Source organism: Callionymus lyra, chromosome 16 (genome assembly GCF_982586985.1).
Source record: "Callionymus lyra chromosome 16, fCalLyr1.hap1.1, whole genome shotgun sequence".
Taxonomy (NCBI): Eukaryota; Metazoa; Chordata; class Actinopteri; order Syngnathiformes; family Callionymidae; genus Callionymus; species Callionymus lyra.
The window spans coordinates 1052814-1070288 of NC_141833.1; the positions used below are offsets into that span (position 1 = coordinate 1052814).

At 38.4% G+C, this 17475-nt stretch overlaps 3 protein-coding genes across 5 annotated transcripts; 1 reads left to right on the forward strand and 2 right to left on the reverse strand.

Moving 5' to 3' along the window:
- Positions 1 to 1571: 1571 nt before the first annotated feature.
- On the forward strand, positions 1572 to 5516 carry LOC148063156 (E3 ubiquitin-protein ligase RNF212B-like). 2 transcript variants are annotated; one of them, XM_087810252.1, is made up of 12 exons: positions 1572 to 1671; positions 1771 to 1823; positions 2064 to 2138; positions 2676 to 2782; positions 2846 to 2948; positions 3035 to 3063; positions 3166 to 3206; positions 3400 to 3424; positions 3496 to 3565; positions 4832 to 4889; positions 4967 to 4997; positions 5083 to 5516. In XM_087810252.1, exons 1-12 carry the CDS (start codon positions 1572 to 1574, stop codon positions 5156 to 5158), a joined length of 768 nt encoding a protein of 255 aa, XP_087666378.1. In that variant the 3' UTR covers positions 5159 to 5516. The 2 variants fall into 2 exon arrangements, with proteins under 2 accessions (XP_087666378.1, XP_087666377.1); XM_087810251.1 differs by having other exon boundaries at positions 2676 to 2948.
- A 629-nt stretch (positions 5517 to 6145) lies between these two features.
- On the reverse strand, positions 6146 to 10343 carry homeza (homeobox and leucine zipper encoding a). 2 transcript variants are annotated; one of them, XM_087810657.1, is made up of 3 exons: positions 9940 to 10343; positions 9375 to 9409; positions 6146 to 8509 (listed from the first exon to the last, which is right to left on the reverse strand). In XM_087810657.1, the coding sequence occupies exon 3, from the start codon at positions 8484 to 8486 to the stop codon at positions 6585 to 6587; it is 1902 nt and encodes a 633-aa protein (XP_087666783.1). In that variant the 5' UTR covers positions 8487 to 8509; positions 9375 to 9409; positions 9940 to 10343; the 3' UTR covers positions 6146 to 6584. The 2 variants fall into 2 exon arrangements, with proteins under 2 accessions (XP_087666783.1, XP_087666781.1); XM_087810655.1 differs by having other exon boundaries at positions 9375 to 9438.
- Positions 10344 to 11420: 1077 nt separating this feature from the next.
- On the reverse strand, positions 11421 to 17262 carry dhrs1 (dehydrogenase/reductase (SDR family) member 1). The gene is made up of 8 exons (XM_087810658.1): positions 17022 to 17262; positions 16276 to 16419; positions 16118 to 16197; positions 15663 to 15795; positions 15399 to 15551; positions 13669 to 13738; positions 13281 to 13361; positions 11421 to 12100 (listed from the first exon to the last, which is right to left on the reverse strand). The coding sequence occupies exons 1-8, from the start codon at positions 17163 to 17165 to the stop codon at positions 11964 to 11966; spliced, it is 942 nt and encodes a 313-aa protein (XP_087666784.1). The 5' UTR covers positions 17166 to 17262; the 3' UTR covers positions 11421 to 11963.
- Between the last annotated feature and the right edge of the window lie 213 nt (positions 17263 to 17475).

Here is a 17475-nt window from a genome sequence, read left to right on the forward strand (position 1 = left end):
TGATCCTCTTTTGTTAAACTACATTTCTTCTCTAGTTGTGAATTTTGCTTTAACTTGCCTGTGTTACCGATTCTGGGTGTAGAACCCATGTTAACAAAATAATTAACTGCAGTAATAGAGATGGGTGTTAACAACTTATAAATTAAAAAACGGAGGTCTGTCCCCTTACAGCGACTTGAAATGGCGAATATAGTGCTAAAGGTTTCCCCTGCTGCACTCAATACCTTTGCAGTTTCACATTTAAAACATGCAAAAACATGAATATTAAAATACTAAGTATTTGTTTGTATAAAACAAAAAAGGTTATGTATATACAAATACATAAACTACAATTTTCATATTTTCACATAAAGAGAATGAATACACAGAAAGGAATATGGCATCGACTGGACATCCACCATGTTCACAGTTTGGTGAGTTTGCCTCAGACAGGTTAGTGACTCAGGGTGGGTATCATATTCAGGTTCCACCTTAAGTCCTGTTTGTTTCTCCTGTGTGATTTATAAACTTGATCTCTTGATGTCTAGTGGCAAGTCATTTTTATCAACCTTTTGTTTTGTTTGTTTGGCGTTTTTTTAATTAAAAGAATTATTCATGCACCACCTGAAAGCATTACAATACTATAATCCTATAATCATATAATATATATAAAGATTATATATTATATAAATCATATAATATATATATGATTATAATATATATGATTGTCCTAAGTTGCAGTCAATGACAGCCTCGAATCTCTTCTATTATTAAGTCGACTAATATCCCACAAGAAATCATAACATTTGAATGTGAATTGAACCATCTTAGTCATGGCAGGTTTATGACACTATATATTGAGGTGAGGAAACCATTCTCGTATAGATCTACATTTTTCCCGCAGACTGCGTTATGACACTCAAATATAACTTCGTCAACTCTCCGTAACGTTGTGCGGTTTGTTTCTTTAGGTGTCAATAAAGTTTTGATCCAAAACGGCGCGCTAAGGTGCTAGCTAGCTCGAGCACAGACAAGTAAGCTTCTGCAGGCGCATGACCAGGTAAAAAGACCAATATGAATTTGTTTTGATTTAAACTTAAACGACTGTGGGACGTATCTCACGTTAACTGCACACAAATGACGGCACGTTAGTTTTACTGTCTGTAACTTCCTACTGCATTTCGTTTAACTGTCTGAGTTACACACCAGTGGTAATATTGCTATGTGTAGGTGACATGGATGTATTTTTTGTAATACAGTATATCATGATCTTTTGCTTAATACTTAAAGTACCATCCGCCCTATTTATGCGAGAAGAAGGACAATATTATGGACCGGAAGAGTCTTATCAGCATTGTTATTATTATTTAGGATGATATCTGAATGTCATTAGATACAGGTATCAAGAATAATATTCAAGTCACCTACGGAGCTCTTTAGTAAAATTCCTTAAAAACTAAATTAATAATGCAAACGTTGTACACTGTGTAGAACTGACTGATACATTGTTGTTAAAGTTATGCACTTTTATTGCTGAGATTGAATCACAACTGTATGTTTAAGTCTTTATTCTCTGTCCAGCCATAGGAGAAATGGAATGGTTCCACTGTAACCAGTGTTTTGTGAAGTCAGGATTCAAGTTTGCGGTCTCCAGTTGTGGCCACATCTGTTGTGAAGCTTGCACAAAACCTAGTATGCTCAGGTTTTAAATTTTGTCTTAACATGATCTAAAATGCATTTTAGAATTAGAAATAGAAGAATTTAGAATTTACATCTTTGATTTTTCTCCAGAACAATGTACCATATGTGGAAACAACTGTAGTTATTTGGCCATCACAGATAAGGTCAGTGTACTAAGTATTCTCATTTTCCCAGGGTGCACACCTGTGTAGGGCATTCACTAACAAGACAACCGCTTACACACAATAATAGTCACCACTCAACTGTTCTAACTGTGGCAGAAACCCATGGAGCTAGAAGTTCACACAGAACCTGCAACTGTTACATTTTTAATACACAGTGTTTTATCTGTACTTCAATAAAACCTTGTCAATTAACTTTTACATCGCACATGTGTGGCCTAGATGAAGCCAGAAGAAAAGGTATATTTCACGGATCATTCAAAACTTTTCCAATCATGTTTGGAAAATATTTCACAGGTAAGATCCACTTATATTATAATTGAACCTAAACAATTCCTAAGCATTGCTAAACTCAAGCAAGAATTGTTTACCTGTTTGGTTTCGAAAGGCGCTTTGCAAGTAATAATTTCTTACTTACTTAGTTAATTATTGTTGTTGGTGTGGCTTTATTTGTGAACTTTATGAAAGTAGATTTATTTTTGTACATTAAGATCAGATGGTCGCCTCAAGAACACTATTCAATTCTGCCCTTAATAGCCACTTCCACTGCAAATGCAGTGAAGTGTTTCAGTTTACAGACCTTGAGTGCAGATTTTTTGTATTTGTACAACTAATTAGCATATCAAATTATGTTATTTTGTATAGTTGGATTTATTAGAGATAGATAGATAGATAGATAGATAGATAGATAGATAGATAGATAGATAGATAGATAGATAGATAGATAGATAGATAGATAGATAGATAGATAGATAAAACGTTATTCATCCCTTGTCACCACGGTTATATATTTATGTGTTAATAACAAGCATGCAATGATGTGTCTTATTCCAGATTGTACATTTCCAGCAAAGGCAGAGGGAAAGATTGATTAGTCACCTAAAAAAACAATCTACAGAGCTTGAACGAAGACTTAAAGACATCAATGACCAGTGCTACAGGTCACTTGTATGGCCCTTGTATTTCTCTTTGATAGCATTGACCCCACTTTATGATGTGACCAGGCAACTGAAGGAAATCCAGAGAGAGAACACTGATTTGAAAAGGCAACTTTCAGAGCTGAGGAATGAAAACACAGAGCTCAAGAAGCCCCTTTCTCTAAGGAGGGTTTGTGCTTATATTTAGAGGCATTCTTGCAATGAGGTGGAATCATGTTCACATAGATTGACTTATACTTCAATTGCTTTCCTCAGGTTTCCCCAGGACACTTTCAATCAAATGGGTAAAAATAATTAATAAATAAATTGATAGTTTTGAAAACGCAGGATCTGCACATCAATTTAAAACGATAAATTAATAAAGACTTTTTTTTTTCTTTCAACAGCAATCAGAAGATAACCCTTCCTGTTGCCGTCACTTCTCCAGGTGAGACAAAATACTTAAGGGTTTATCAATTTGGCATTTGGTGTTAAATGCATTATCGGTTTTAAATGTATCATTGGAGGATATTTATGGCATATCTTTTGTTATTAACTTTTGTATTTAATTTCAATAATTTATGAACTGGTTCATAACCAGTTGAACTGGTTGACTTGATTTTTTCACTTTTGGCTTACAGTAACTCCTCATCTCAGACATTTGGGGTGAGTATATTATTACGTTTCTTGTCTGTTCTGGAAAATAAATACTCAAACACTTGTTTTATTTTGTCCAGTCATATGGTTAGAGCTGATGTGTCCCAGGAGTGGTCCAGAGAGAGAAGCCTAAGTCATGCCTCAGTCACTGTAAGCCCTCTTGGTCCTTATATACTATTGCAAATAATAAATGTATATCCAAAATTCAGACAGTATATTAGAATCTATTTCGCTTCTGTACCTTGGTTTATTTTATTTTGTGCAAATGGCCTATATTTGGAGCCAAAGGTTTGTATATTTGGGTTAAAATGTTGTTCTTTAATGCAGTTGGTGGACAATGATTATTGAACATATTGGAATCTGCAAGTTGGATTGCTGGGAGACCCACTAAGGACTCTGTAGACTGTAGACTTCTGTTGCTCATTTGTCTCTGATTTAACACCTTCAGAACTAATTACTACCTTACTTAAGAGAGGCTTTTTACATATACCATCCACTATTTTAATCAATAATAGGAAGACTTAGTGCATTTAAAAAAGGAAGCCAAACTGGGGTGGTGTCTGTCCTCTTTTTGTGGGATCCTAGGAAGGATAAAAATTGACCTGAAGTCAAAGTCACGGATGCTAAAATGATCCAGTGAGTGGAGTAAAATTGTGTTTTAAAATCATTCTGTGTTCTTATCCATCATATCAGCTGATTAGTTTTGTTGAGTTAGTGCTCTGCATTTATCAGAGCAATACTGTAGGTTAGAGCTGACTCCTGGAGTGACACTCATAATGTTTTTGCCTACTGACATCTACTGGTTCAAAGTGTATACTACAAATTTGCTAGTGCCAAAACTTTCCCCCAAATGTACCAACCAATTAGTTCTAAAACTAGTTTTAAGTCATCTTCCATCTGCTTTCCTCTCATCTGAAATCACCTTAATTAATTTGCTGTAAAAAGCAAAAAAAGTTGAAAAGCAGTGAATTTTTTCTACAACATCATGTGGACTTAAATATGTTTAATAAGTTCAGTACAGCGTGGTTAAAGGTAGTTCCAAGCTAGAGGCAGGCATTACTCTGTCATATTCCTCAAGATTCTTAGTGCAAAGAGTTTTTTTTCATTCTTTTTTTTAAACAGATTTTTTGTTTTATGTAAAACAGCAAAATGTGAGTTTCTGTTCATTCCTTGCTCAGAGTTGTTTTAGAATGTTCTGGAATCGCTCCTAAGCTAACATTCCTTGCTAGGAATTTTATGTTAAGTAAGGACTAAGGAGCTCTCTGAATAGGTTTCTCAGAATCTTTAGGAAGATTGGCCCTGTTCTCCAATGTGGGTCTTGGTTTTGGTCAATGTTTGCAAAATAATTTAGATGTTAACATATTTAGTATGTATCCAGTCTCTGTTCTAACTAAAAGTCATATATATTCTCTTCAGACTCCTGGATCAGCCTCATCTCACTCCAGTCGCAGCTCACATCATCAACAAGGACATCGTGAGTTGAGGAGTCTTTACCTGGTGATCTTCCCTTTGGCATATTTTTTAGTTTTACTTTTTTTTTTTTTTTTAAAGGGACACTAGCCAGCTTCAGCACCCCTACAAGGTGAGTCTGTTTGATCTAGGGTTGCCTTTGGGTGTAAACTGTTTGTGCTTTATATCTAGAAGATGATCGTGTTTGTCATCCTTAGAGTGCAGCGTCAAATTCCAAATGCTTTCGACCTTCAGTTTGTGAGCGGACTTTCATTTCACTCACCACAAAACTAGTAGGATGTTGTACCAATGTTTCTGATTAATGTCAATTAGAGTTTGAAGTCTTTTTCCACTGTAAAATTTGATGAGACAGCTTCTTTTTTCATCAATGCTTTATCCATTTCAGTTAGTTGTGTAGAAGTTGTGTACTGCCAAATATATCCAGAAGTTCACCTCAGCCATGACCTCACCTGGAGCACTGACACTATGTGCCTGGTCAGAAAAGTTTACCAGGCACTCTTCTTACTCAAGAAGTTGACAGTTTTTCATGGAAGCTTAGGCCTCTCAACAAGTGATGGATTGATGAAGGCTCATGATACAGCATCAGTGTTAACACCCTTAAATGTGCCATCTAGTGGCCTTTCAAACTGAAACAGCAGCCTCATCAACCAATCATTACGATGCCCAAGGGTCTTCACAGGGTGGTTATAGCTTTTTCCAGGTGATTAATGATTAATAATAACAATTCAAAGTTGGTTGTTTTGAGGTCATATCGCTGTCTTCACCAGTGCTCATAGAATTTAGATTTAATGATTTAAACTTGAACATAATAAACCTTTTCACTGTTTGGAAAGTTCTTTGTAGCTTTAATTTCCATTTCTACTTCAAACTGGTCTCATTACTGTCTTGAGAGCCGAATCTGCTGAATCTGAATTTTTTATATGCCGTTGCTTTACCACAAAAAGAAAAAATGAGTGAATAGATTGGCTCTATAATTACAACACAATATGCAATATTAGATTATCATTACATATACATGTAGACACTAAAATGAAATGCTTCATTAGATAGAACTTATATTTTAAAAATGTCATTAGATGCAGTGGTATTAGTTTTGTGAACCATTTTACATCGCCAATAACATAAAAAAAAGCCTAAATAAATTACAGCATTCTTTAAATGCTCTTTATACGACACTCGAAAACACTTTCTTAAGAAAGTGTGTGATTGAATTGATTAAACAAGTCTGTTGCTTTTTTTTTTTAAAAAACAAGAAAAGTATTTAATATGCATAACAACAGCAGGCTCAAGAACCAAAAGTGCAAGATGTCAACAAAATGTATACAGATCCAGTGTGTTTTTGACATTTAGCAGTATGGGACCATAAAGAGAGATGGTTCACGTGGATCAGTCACTCATTGAAATGTTTCCAGAGCACAGACTCAGTCAACTAAGGTACAGAATGTTTAAATGCTGCAACTAGATAGCAAACTAACACTTTATGCAATTCATTTATCTAAAAAAATATTATGCTCAAATATATCACAAACTAATGTACAAGTACTGTCCTATAAGTAATCACATAACTTCAATATGCGTCATATTAAAAATCAACAAAAATATGTGAAGCACAGGTATTTCAGTGTCATAATTTCATTGAAAAACATACCAATAGTCAAAGCTGGCTTCTGTGAATGACTCAAAGGAGTTTGATTTGACCTTAATCTGCAACATTTATATCTTGTTCAGTCGCCTCAGTAACCTGTGAAGAAAACCAGTCTCGAACTTGCTGATAACTCATTCTAGATTTCTTGCATAAAACATCAAGGTCTTTTTCATTAAGTGAACCAGTAGAAAAGTAGTAAGACATTAGTGGTTGTAAATTTGGAGAATCTGTAGTTACGCTTGAAGCAGATTTACGTTTGCGGCTTCCCACATGAGATGATCCAGAGCCATTAGTAACAGCGCTGCTATTCTGCGCAGCAAGCTCGGCTAAGAATTGCTCACGAACACCTTTGACCCAACGTAACTGGCCGTTCTTTACTGCATAGCGAGTGTCCCCAAACCACTGAATGATATCGGCGCGAGGTAAGCCTGTCAGCTTCATCAGTTCTGTGTACTCCTCACTTTTAGGCCATTGGCATCGTAAAAAGTAGTCTTTTAACATGGACAGCTGTTCCTTGGTCTTTCTGGGTCGCCCTGCAGGGGTGAGTGTAGAGGCTGATGAAGATGCCCCCGAGTGGGGGTTTGGTGAGGCTTTGATCAACTTCTTTGATGTGCTACTACCAAGAGTCTGTTTATGAGGCCCAGTAGTAGGTGGAGGTGTGCCAGAGTGTGAGGAGCGGGGGGAGTTTTTGAGATCCAGTGGAACATCTGGCTCCACTTTGCAGGTCTTTGTCAACTGTAGAGGTTGTTCTTCACCCTGGTCGTCATCTTTGACACTGTCCCCATCTCCAGAAAGATCTTCGGCGTCATCATATTCATCCATCTCTGGGGCTTTTTCACCAAACGCCTCCAGAGTGTTTGTCAAAAAGGTTTGGAAGAAGTCAGTACTCTTAGCCCCATTGCTTCGTGGTCTCTCCGGAACCTTTGCACCATTCAATGGAGACTTTTGAGCAGTGGGAATAATTGTTTGAGACTCTTCAGATGTGGGTCCTGCTTGTTGGTAAGAATGGTTTTGAGAAGAGGCGATAGTCCCTCGCCCCACTCTTAGCTGGTACCGACTGTCGCTGAACCATTTGCGGATGTCGTTGCGACTCAAACCCGTCTCTTCCTGCAGGCGTCTCAACTCAAGCTCTGCAGGCCAGTGCTCCACCAAAAAACTCTTGCGGAGAGCAGCCAGCTGAGCTTTAGACTTTTTGTATCGACCATTACGACTTTGCTTTAAGGGGGACTCTGGTTGGACAGTAGAGAGATCTGTGGGCGTTGGAGGGGTGTCTGCTGGTGGGCGGTAAAAGTACGAATCCTGAGGAGGCGGCAGAGAGGAGCTGAAACATGGAGAGTTTGTTTTGGTTGATTTATTAGAGTCAGGTGAATCACACTGGGGTTTAGTCTTCTGTGAGGAGACGGATGATACAGAATTCTCAGCTTCTGAATCCTCTTCTTCAATCACTAGTTCATCACTGCTTTCATTTTTGCCATCCACCACGTCCTCATCCATTGTCTCCTTCCAAAGCTTATCCACAGACAGCTTCTGTCGCGTTTCCTGAATCTCCTCTGAGGACCAGCTGATACCATAAGTCATTCTCTGGACCATGAACCAAACCTTGACCTTGTCAAGCGGCAAGGTGCAGACTCGTGCTAATGTGTTTACTTCCTGGGCTGTTGGGTATGGAAACAAGTTGAAAGCTTGGACCAACTCTGGGATTTTGTCAAGTTCGCGGGTCTGATCAGATTCAGTCCAAACCAACTTTAACTCTTCTGACACCAGTGGTAAGCACACAACTGTGACTTGATTTGTGGTGAAACTGGCCACTGGATCTGCATTTCTTTTCATTGAGGGAGCCATTTGCCCAATATCCCAAGGCCGTTGTGCTTCATGCCTCCCATCAGTCTTTGTCATTTTGCCGTCATACAGATCAGTTGTGGCAAGAGGTCCTTTATTTTCAACATAAGTCGCCATCTGGGAAAGGTATGGTCTTTTACCTAGATATGAAAAGAAACATTGTCATTTTACATTGTCATTTTTTTTCTGTAGTCCCCCATGTTTTGTTTTTTAAATTACTTTTGTTGCCATACAGTTGGGCAGAGAAAGTCATTTTTTAATTTGAAAAGGTCCACAATTGACAATTTTATCTAATTATTCAACCAAAGACGGATTAACATGAAAGCTGCTTGTTGATGTCTGTGGATTATACTTGATCAGACAATCACACTTGTTGTTGTTTGGCACTGTAAGTATCTCTAGTTATGGATAAGATTTGTTTGAAATATACATACAATGATGGAGTAGAGTTTTACTTAATATGGATGCTTCATTGAAGGTGGAATGCTGATAAAATAAGTGCAAAGGAAAACGCCAAAGTCGGTACTAATTACTTAAGAGAGAAATTTCAGGCTTTTCTCTGATTTTCAAAGACTCCTGTGTTTGTCTTTTGTGTCTTGGCCTTTCGAAGTATATATTTTAACTGTGTATTGTTTTTGATTGTTAATGCACTCCGTGACCCTGGTCAAGAAAGGCGCTTTACAAATAACCTTAACTTACTTCTAGCACCTCCTGGATGGCAGAGCCTCGTACCTACTCTAATGGGCGACCAACACATGTCTTTCAGTTAATTTACCTTAACTATCCTTCTTTAGGTCAAAGATTTAATGGCTCGAACTCCCTTCCCCCAACTTTAACACCCCAACACTAAAGTCCAAAAGAAACCAGTCATATACTTGATCCAGACAGGAATCCCCTCCCCCAGTGTGACTGACTTTTGTATTTCAGTGTGTGTGTGCGTGCGTGTGTGTGTGCGTGAGTGGGCAAAAAGCAGGAGTTCACGGAATTGACGTGAAGTATGCTCACCCTTTTCCCGTCAGGCTTCGTTCCACTCCCGAGTTCTGGACCAAAAAAAAGATAGCGTCACAACCTGTGAAAGACAATTGACGGTTGTAACAGACCACTCAATGCTCCACAATATTTACATGTTTCAGATGCTTGTTGTTGTCAGGCAACAGGTTCTCTATTTAGGGGATTTATTGCTATTTTCTGCATCATGTATTGACGTATTAAAACAAAAAAGTAACAAACAAGTCCAATTGGGCAGTGCTTGGTTTATTTCTACCAAAAATGATAGAGCACTGTGCATTTAGTCCATAGGTTATGTTATTTATGCCACCGTGGGCACACAAAAATGTACACAACACAACACAATCCAAGCGTGTCAAATAAACAGTGATTGAGTGTTGTCTTGGTTCCACAATAGATCTGTGTGTGAGATCGTGTGTTTTAACTTTACTTTGGTTTAAAAAAAAAAAGTTGTCTTCCAGCGTCTGTGACCATCGTTGTCTTTTGTTGTGGCCCAACTCTGAGCCGCACAGGCGCACTTCGAACATGTACACGCTTGAGTGGAATTTATAGATAGTCTTACCTTAAACACCCAGAATGATCGGAACTTCAGTGGACGGTGTGTTACTGGCGAACGCGAACTCCAGGGGTCGTATTGATCTTTTCCAGAAGTTGTAGGCGAGCGAGGAAACAATACCGCCCGCTGACCCCAGACCGAGTCGAAGCCTCCACGGATTACTTCCCGCATACAAAGCTGTGGTGACGCCACAAACTTCCTTCGCTCCACCAGAGTTCGCTCTCTTTATATTCTAGGGCGTGCGGTATATCCCAACTCTGAAATACGCGGAGTGAAAACATCGGAGTTACGAGGTCGCCATCGTCCGCCCGAGCGACGTCGCTTTTGTTCTTGCGTGGCGAGTGCGAAGTGAAATGCTGTCCGGCCAGACCGACGCGAGGCGGAGCCGAGGACCAGGAAGTCCAGCAGGGCCCAACTGACTCAGGATGACGCCGGCGTGGGTGTGCCAGTGGAAGGGACCCAGAGGGAGGAGGCGCCTGCACAAAAGATCCGCGCAAATGGGGGTACACGTCCACTCGCCCCCCCCTGAAGACTAACGGTCCAAGCGAGTCGGGCCGCCTCCGACTAGATGGTGAACAATGGCCGAGCAGGAGTTCGAGTTTTTTAGGGCCCAAAGTTGGATTTGGCGTAGAAACAAGGAGGATGGTGGAAGAAAACAGTTCTCAGGACTGACGTGGCTAGGACGAGGATCAGCAGATCTAGGTCAATAAGTTTAGATTTGAACAAGCCCTTTAGCCTCAGCTGTAAACCCCCTTAAATAAGGACACATTTAATGGTAATGTTTTATTTTTCAAAGAGCATATTTAAGCATCTTTGTAACGACCAAACTCAATGGGACTTCTTACACCGGTAGAGATTTCTCTGTCATTTTCTTAGATAGATAGTTGGAATTAGTATATATAAGATCATTTTGTGCACTTGAAGAACTGTTTCTATTTGGTTAAATAGATATTGATGCATAAACAATTATATTGATTTGGACTGGAGGCACTGATTTCAAAAAATTGACCCTTAATAAAGTTGTTACAGATGTAAGAAAGAGCTCAACGGTCAAATTATGAAGCTCTTTTTGAATTATCGTTCAGCGCTCAACGTCACACTTATTCACCCACTGACACACACAATAACCCACTGATAGAAGTTCGCTTTGCACACCAGCTCAACAGGGTTTGGTGTCTTGCCAACGGACGAGACAATCATATCTGGGGATGGGATTGAACCTCCAAACTCTCAGCCAGAAAATCAAATAATGTTTCCATAACCTATTCATATCAAGTACACAATTAGCCAGATCGTCAACACAAACGCCAACACCCAAAGCAAGGAATACGAGGGATCGTTTGAGTGATTATGGTTGTCACCATATAACGTCACATTCATTCTGTGGCAAATCATAGTTTGATTTCACACCTAAAGTGAGTAGTAGAAAGAAACTACGTAAACAACAGGGATCAAAATAACTTCTCTGTGCATCAATTTGATACCAATCATTGACAACCACCAAAGTTGTTTATTTGGTCACAGTAGGTTACATACACCACACATTGATTTAAAATGTTAACTCATCACTAACTTAAGAATACAAAATTATTTGTGCAAAAAAAATTAAATTCCACATGTTCTTATATATGACTAGGATGTGTGACTGTGAGTGAGTCCACTGCTAGCTCTTTTTCGAGTTGTTGTGATTGCCTGTGATGCTGCTAATGTCCACAAACCTTTTCCAATATCCAATTTCCCATTTGTGGACATAAATTACATTTTTACTTAAATTGTGCTACTTGACTTTAGAATACATGCTTCAAACACATGACAAAGGGAATAATTTAAAAAAATTCATTTTAAATGACTTATTTTTTATTTTTTTCATTGTGTAAACAATTATAGCTAAAAGAAAATAAAGACCTTAATTGGTATTTATAATTAAAGGTTTGAGAGGTTCGTTATTGAATGCTGTTTAAATGACAATCCTAGTAATACAAAGTTGACTGCAGAGCTATATGATTCTAGCTGTTTTAAACAGCACATGTTTAGAAGCGACCAGAGGCCAGAGTTAAAACGAAACGTGGCACTCGGATGAACGAGGGAACAAAAGGGGACAGCCAAGACATATAGGGGACTTGCGTCAGATGATATTTCAGGGAAGTGAAGTCATTCACAATCCGTCCTGAAAACATAAACAAGCAATATGTTTATTTTTGGCCATCTTTTACGTGTATACACCCTCTATATAGTAAACACACAGATTCATTAAGCGTCCAGGATGATTTCTGAGAAAACACGTCACTATATTTCATAAAACTCACACACCAATGGAAACTAATGAATTAGGAGTTTAACAGCAAAACAAATACATACCGTTTAGCTCTGAAATCTTAAAAAATTTGAAAAAAATAAAACAAAATTGCTAATTGAATTGTCAGTTCTCAAAAGAGGATTGGATGGTGATGTTTCAATAAAACCAACATTCGCCCTTTAGGCACTGCAGAATGGATGCATTGGTGCTTTGCTTCTGTTTTTGTATTGCTTAATTTGTGTGTTATTTAATAATTTATTTTATTTCTTTACTGCCACCACAAATAAATAATATGTTGTGTTTACAACTCTGGCAATAAAAGTTTCTGATTCCGATTGTACACAATGCACATTCAGAGGCTTTGAGTTCTGGAAACAAAGCCACAACTGGGTAGAGAAGCACCAACAAAGGATAGCAAACAAAAGCCTTTTTCTTGAAAATAATAGGACAAAGCAGATTGTAGCAAGACTACAGTTTGCACCGGGGAGGCATTTGAGCGGTAAAATCAACAGAAACAACGGGACATTTCCATAGTAATGCCATGGTGGCCAGCTTTCCTCTTCACTGGTATTAAGCATTACTGTCATTTGAAAAAGTACCTTGTTATAAGTACAATAAATTAGACAAGCGACAATGTGGTGAGCTGTATAATCGTTTGAATAATCATCTGAATTATTTTTAAAATGCCATTTATTTTAAGGTTGTTCTGTTTTGAACTAGCATGTGCAAGATTTTTATGATGACTCATGTAGAAGAAATCTAGCTATTGTTTAACGATGCACTTCGCTACAAACTTCCTAAACTTTTTACCTGGATAGTCTGTGTGTGAGTCGTACTGTGACAATGTTTATCCCATTTTGTTAACAAATATACAGGCAGGAAAGTTTTTGTTTCTAATGTATTTTCTTTTAACCACTTACAAAAGTTAATATGAATGATTACTGTGCTGTTGGACTGACATGGAAATAAAATATGCACTTGTGAATTAAATCGAAAATATCAAAATATCATGAAATAATTGTTGAAATTAAATAGTTAACGACAATTGTACCATCGATGTCTCTGAAGCCGTAGCGCTGAGCCAGGTCACAGGTCATGAGTACTTTGCCAGTCAGGGACATCCGTGATTTGTCTGTGAGGTTGGTAGAAGAAGAAAAAACATCAGCACGAATATGAAGGTCAATTCACGTATGTTCAAATGTTAAAAATATCAGGTTATTGCCTGATGATTTTTATATGTAGCAACTTACAGGATATCATTTTTCAGCCCCCTTATCACTATTAAGTGAAAAGTATTCCACAGTAACAAATGTCTTAATTTGGATAACCTATATACTAAATATACTACTACTCTAAATTATAAAACGTGGCCATATGACTGTTTGAGCGCTAACAATAAGTTTTCTTAATCACAGTTTTATCATTGGACTGAATCTTGCCTTGTGCCAGGTTGACAATTGCCCGTCCACTCAGTTCAGTGGTTTCTCCATTAGCAAATACATCTTTGCTCTGAGGAAGAAAACTCAAATATTAGTGAAACAAATAAATAAGTATACATTTACATATTGTGTGAACATGTGGGTCTGTGTGATCTAAACAAGGTATCTTTTCAACACCACTGCTGAAATCTGGTAGAAACACACATTATAATATAGAAGCAAAACTAAATTGTGAAATAACTTAAGAGTTAAATATGACATTTACTGTAACTGCTTGCAGTATCTTTGCCAAAAAAACTCTTCTACTGCTGATGCTGTATAACTCTGATATAATGACATGTGATATAGAAGTAACACTATGGTTAACAAAACAAATGACTGACGTTTTTTATGTAGTTGCTGATATGTAGAAAAAAATAGGTGAGCAAATCAAATCATCAGCAAGCTGCTGTTCTAACAGGTTTAACACTGGCCAACTATCATCATGCTCATAACAAGCTGGATATTTCTGAAAACTGAGATAGTTTATGTTATCGGGTGGTTGCTTTATGCAGTAAGGAACCATTTTTGTTTCTTTCTTGCGTTGAAATTGCCACACTGCCCCTCTTGTGGTCTGTACTGCATGGATTTTAAGCCGCAATTTTAACACAGGAAGGAGTTCTACTTTAGGGAGAAACGTTGTGCGAGGAACCAGCAGATTCTGATCCACAGACCTCAGAGCCCGAGCTGGGGTGTAAGGCTGGAATTAAAAAAATTAAGCTTCTGACAGCATGTTAAAAGACAAGTGACTGACAATTACACGTGAAAGCATTTGCTTTAAGATCTGTAAATACATTCTCCTTTGTCTTTTTGGGTCCAAAATGTTTTTAGGTTGCGTTAACTGCGGAAAACTTCAGCTTGCCGTTGTAAGTGGACTAGATGAGAAGGTCGACCTGAGGTGATTCACCACCGTGGCTCGCTGCATGGAGTATGAGGTATGCAGGTGCGATCTAAGTTAGTATCTCTTGCAACATGGCCCTCGACCGGCTCACTTCTCAGTAGGACTGCAGATGAGGTGGAGAAGACCCTTGGTCTTCTAAATGCCCTTCTAAACAGCAGCATTAGAGTGTGGGTGAGCAAGCTCTGCATGAAAGGATCACCCATACCCTTCCTCCTCAAAAGATGGGCGGGGCTGGCTGCACATCTTGGGACTCAAGAGAATGCCTGGAATATAGCTGCTGTTTGGTCTTCACTGTCTTTTGTCCTGCTGGCCCTGACTTTAGCAAAGAAAGCAAGTACGCTTGAGCCCTCTCTATTTGCCCTGAGCAGACGTCTTTCCTTGGAATTGAGGAGTTATATGTGTCATCTGCGTGGCTTCCCCCAAGGCCCCCACCTCACCATTTGCCATGCTGCACATCCTCAACGTGGTGGTGGGGTCAGTAACACACATGTCAAACGCAAAGTCCTCTCTGAATAGGAGAACGTGGGGCAGGTATCTCGACCCAATATGGCAAGGGGGCTGCACCCAGCTGGGTTGCGTGTTCAATGAGTGTTCTCAGAGACTTCTCAGAGGATTTTAGCCTGGCTTGCGTAAATTTATCCGGGGGTTATCTCTACATGCAAGACGAACATGCTCTCATTCTGATTTCCTATGCTGCATTACCTAAAGAAATGTTTAAGTAGTCACTGGGAATTGGATCATGACTGGTTCACAGAAGACCAATTGGAGACCCATTTTTTGATGCATTTACCTTTTGGTTTAAACCCTCCATTTGTTCACTCATTTTGTCGCTCTGAATCATCTGAGTGACGAGCTCGGTTTGCACGGCTCCTGGCCAGAGACTCACTGACACTACTCCTCTGCTCTTCAGCTCCACTGCCATGTCTGCAGCCAAGCGGTCACACTTGAAAGCCAACAAAGAACAACATATTCAATAGCAATAACAGATGCACGACAAAATAATAAAACAAAAAAGTACTCAAAATTATAAAGAAATGAAAATTGGAGAACTCACAGCAGCTTTGCCGACACCATATGCAATATTAAATAGGTAGCGCAGTCCACCCATTGAGGAAATCATAACGATCAAACCCTGCCCTTGAGCCACCATCATGCGGGAAGCGTATACTGAAAAGTAATAATGGCCCCTATAACAAAAAACATTTCAATTAGAAATAATACTTCCTTTTTGCAATTGAGCCCATTTAAACAAAATAAAATTGTTATTTTAAATTGCTTAATATTTTAATTGCATAACAACTATTCTAATCTCTTATCTTGCAGTGCTAAAGTACACAGTTACAACAAATGCTTTCACAATCAGACCTTGTGGAGAAGCAGTATAAGAGGGATGGATGGTGTTTCCAAATACTGAGATAAGAAGCATGATAATCAGCCATGATCTATTTAACTATCTTAAGATACAAACATTGAATTTTGAATTATTCTTAACAGCACATTTACATGTACCTGAGACCAGTATTGTTGATGGAATCCCAAATAGATGGATCTGTTTCCCAGAACTTCTTTCCCATATTGTTGAAGATATCCTGCCACAAAATTACTTTAGATTTTTCAAGTTTTTTTAAATCAATTAATCATTTATTAAGACATAAATTGAGACTAACCTGTACTCCTGCATAGGCATTATTAACCAGGAGATCAAGTCTGCCACCCTGCTCTTGTTTGATCCGTTCAAAGAGTGCCTCAATGTCTTTATCATTTGTAGAGTCACAGACGACAGGGATACAGTCCCCACCTCGCTCCTTCACCTGTTCAGAACATAAACCATGTCAATTGTTGTTGATGTCATTGTTCATTTCAATCTCACCTACTCTTAAGTATTCAATGGTCTTCAAAGTCAGTGTATAGCATTTAAAAAAATACATGATTATGACATTTCGGTTTTTAAGTATATCTGTAATATAAATGCAATCTTCAAAATACAAAAAATGTTTTGCATGCATTGTACAATTCTTAACTGTGATTAAAAATGTATATTTTTCAAATCAACAATCTCCAACTGAAATAAACAAGATTAAAAAGGAACAGTTGATAGTTCTGCTCCATTTCTATTTCACTAAACAGAATATTTACTTCAAACTTAGTTAGATGTTTAATATTTTTAATAACACTACTGACTAAAAACAATACTGACTTTGTCTATGTCAACAGTTTTTTTTAATCAATTTCAAGTTTTTTATTTTTAAAGTAAGTTTTCTAACGCAAAGATAACAACAGTTAAATCCATGGATTCATGAATGATTAGAAAGAAAATATAATACATTTTTTGAGCCTGTTCTTCACCAAAACTAGATTTAGCCACATCGTACATACCACAGCAAACAGGCTCTTTCGTAAAGACCTGACTTACCTCAGCCGCTGTTACTTTCAGATTCCTCTCCTGTCGTCCAGTTATGTAGACGGTCGCTCCAGCCTCGGAGAGCTGCAGGGCGATCCCTCGTCCAATCCCCCTGGAGGCCCCCGTTACCACACAGATCCAGCCGGACAAGGACATCTTCGACTCGGGGGTTTTCGTGAAATGAACAGTTAAACCAAACCCATTTGAGAGGTTGTCAAAGTATCAAGATTTCAACAGTGAAGTCGGATGATAGGCTCCGCCTTCCATGATGGCTCTGACGTCACTAAAAAGTTAAGGGAGGGGGGGTATTACGCAACACTTATTGCGTACTTAACTAACGATAACTTGTTGAAAGGTAAATCTCACCTCTTCTAATCTGAGTCACGCTTTGTGACCCTGGTCTAGAAAAGCGCTCTATAAATATAATTATAAATACTTAACTTACTTACTACGTGCTGCGTTTATT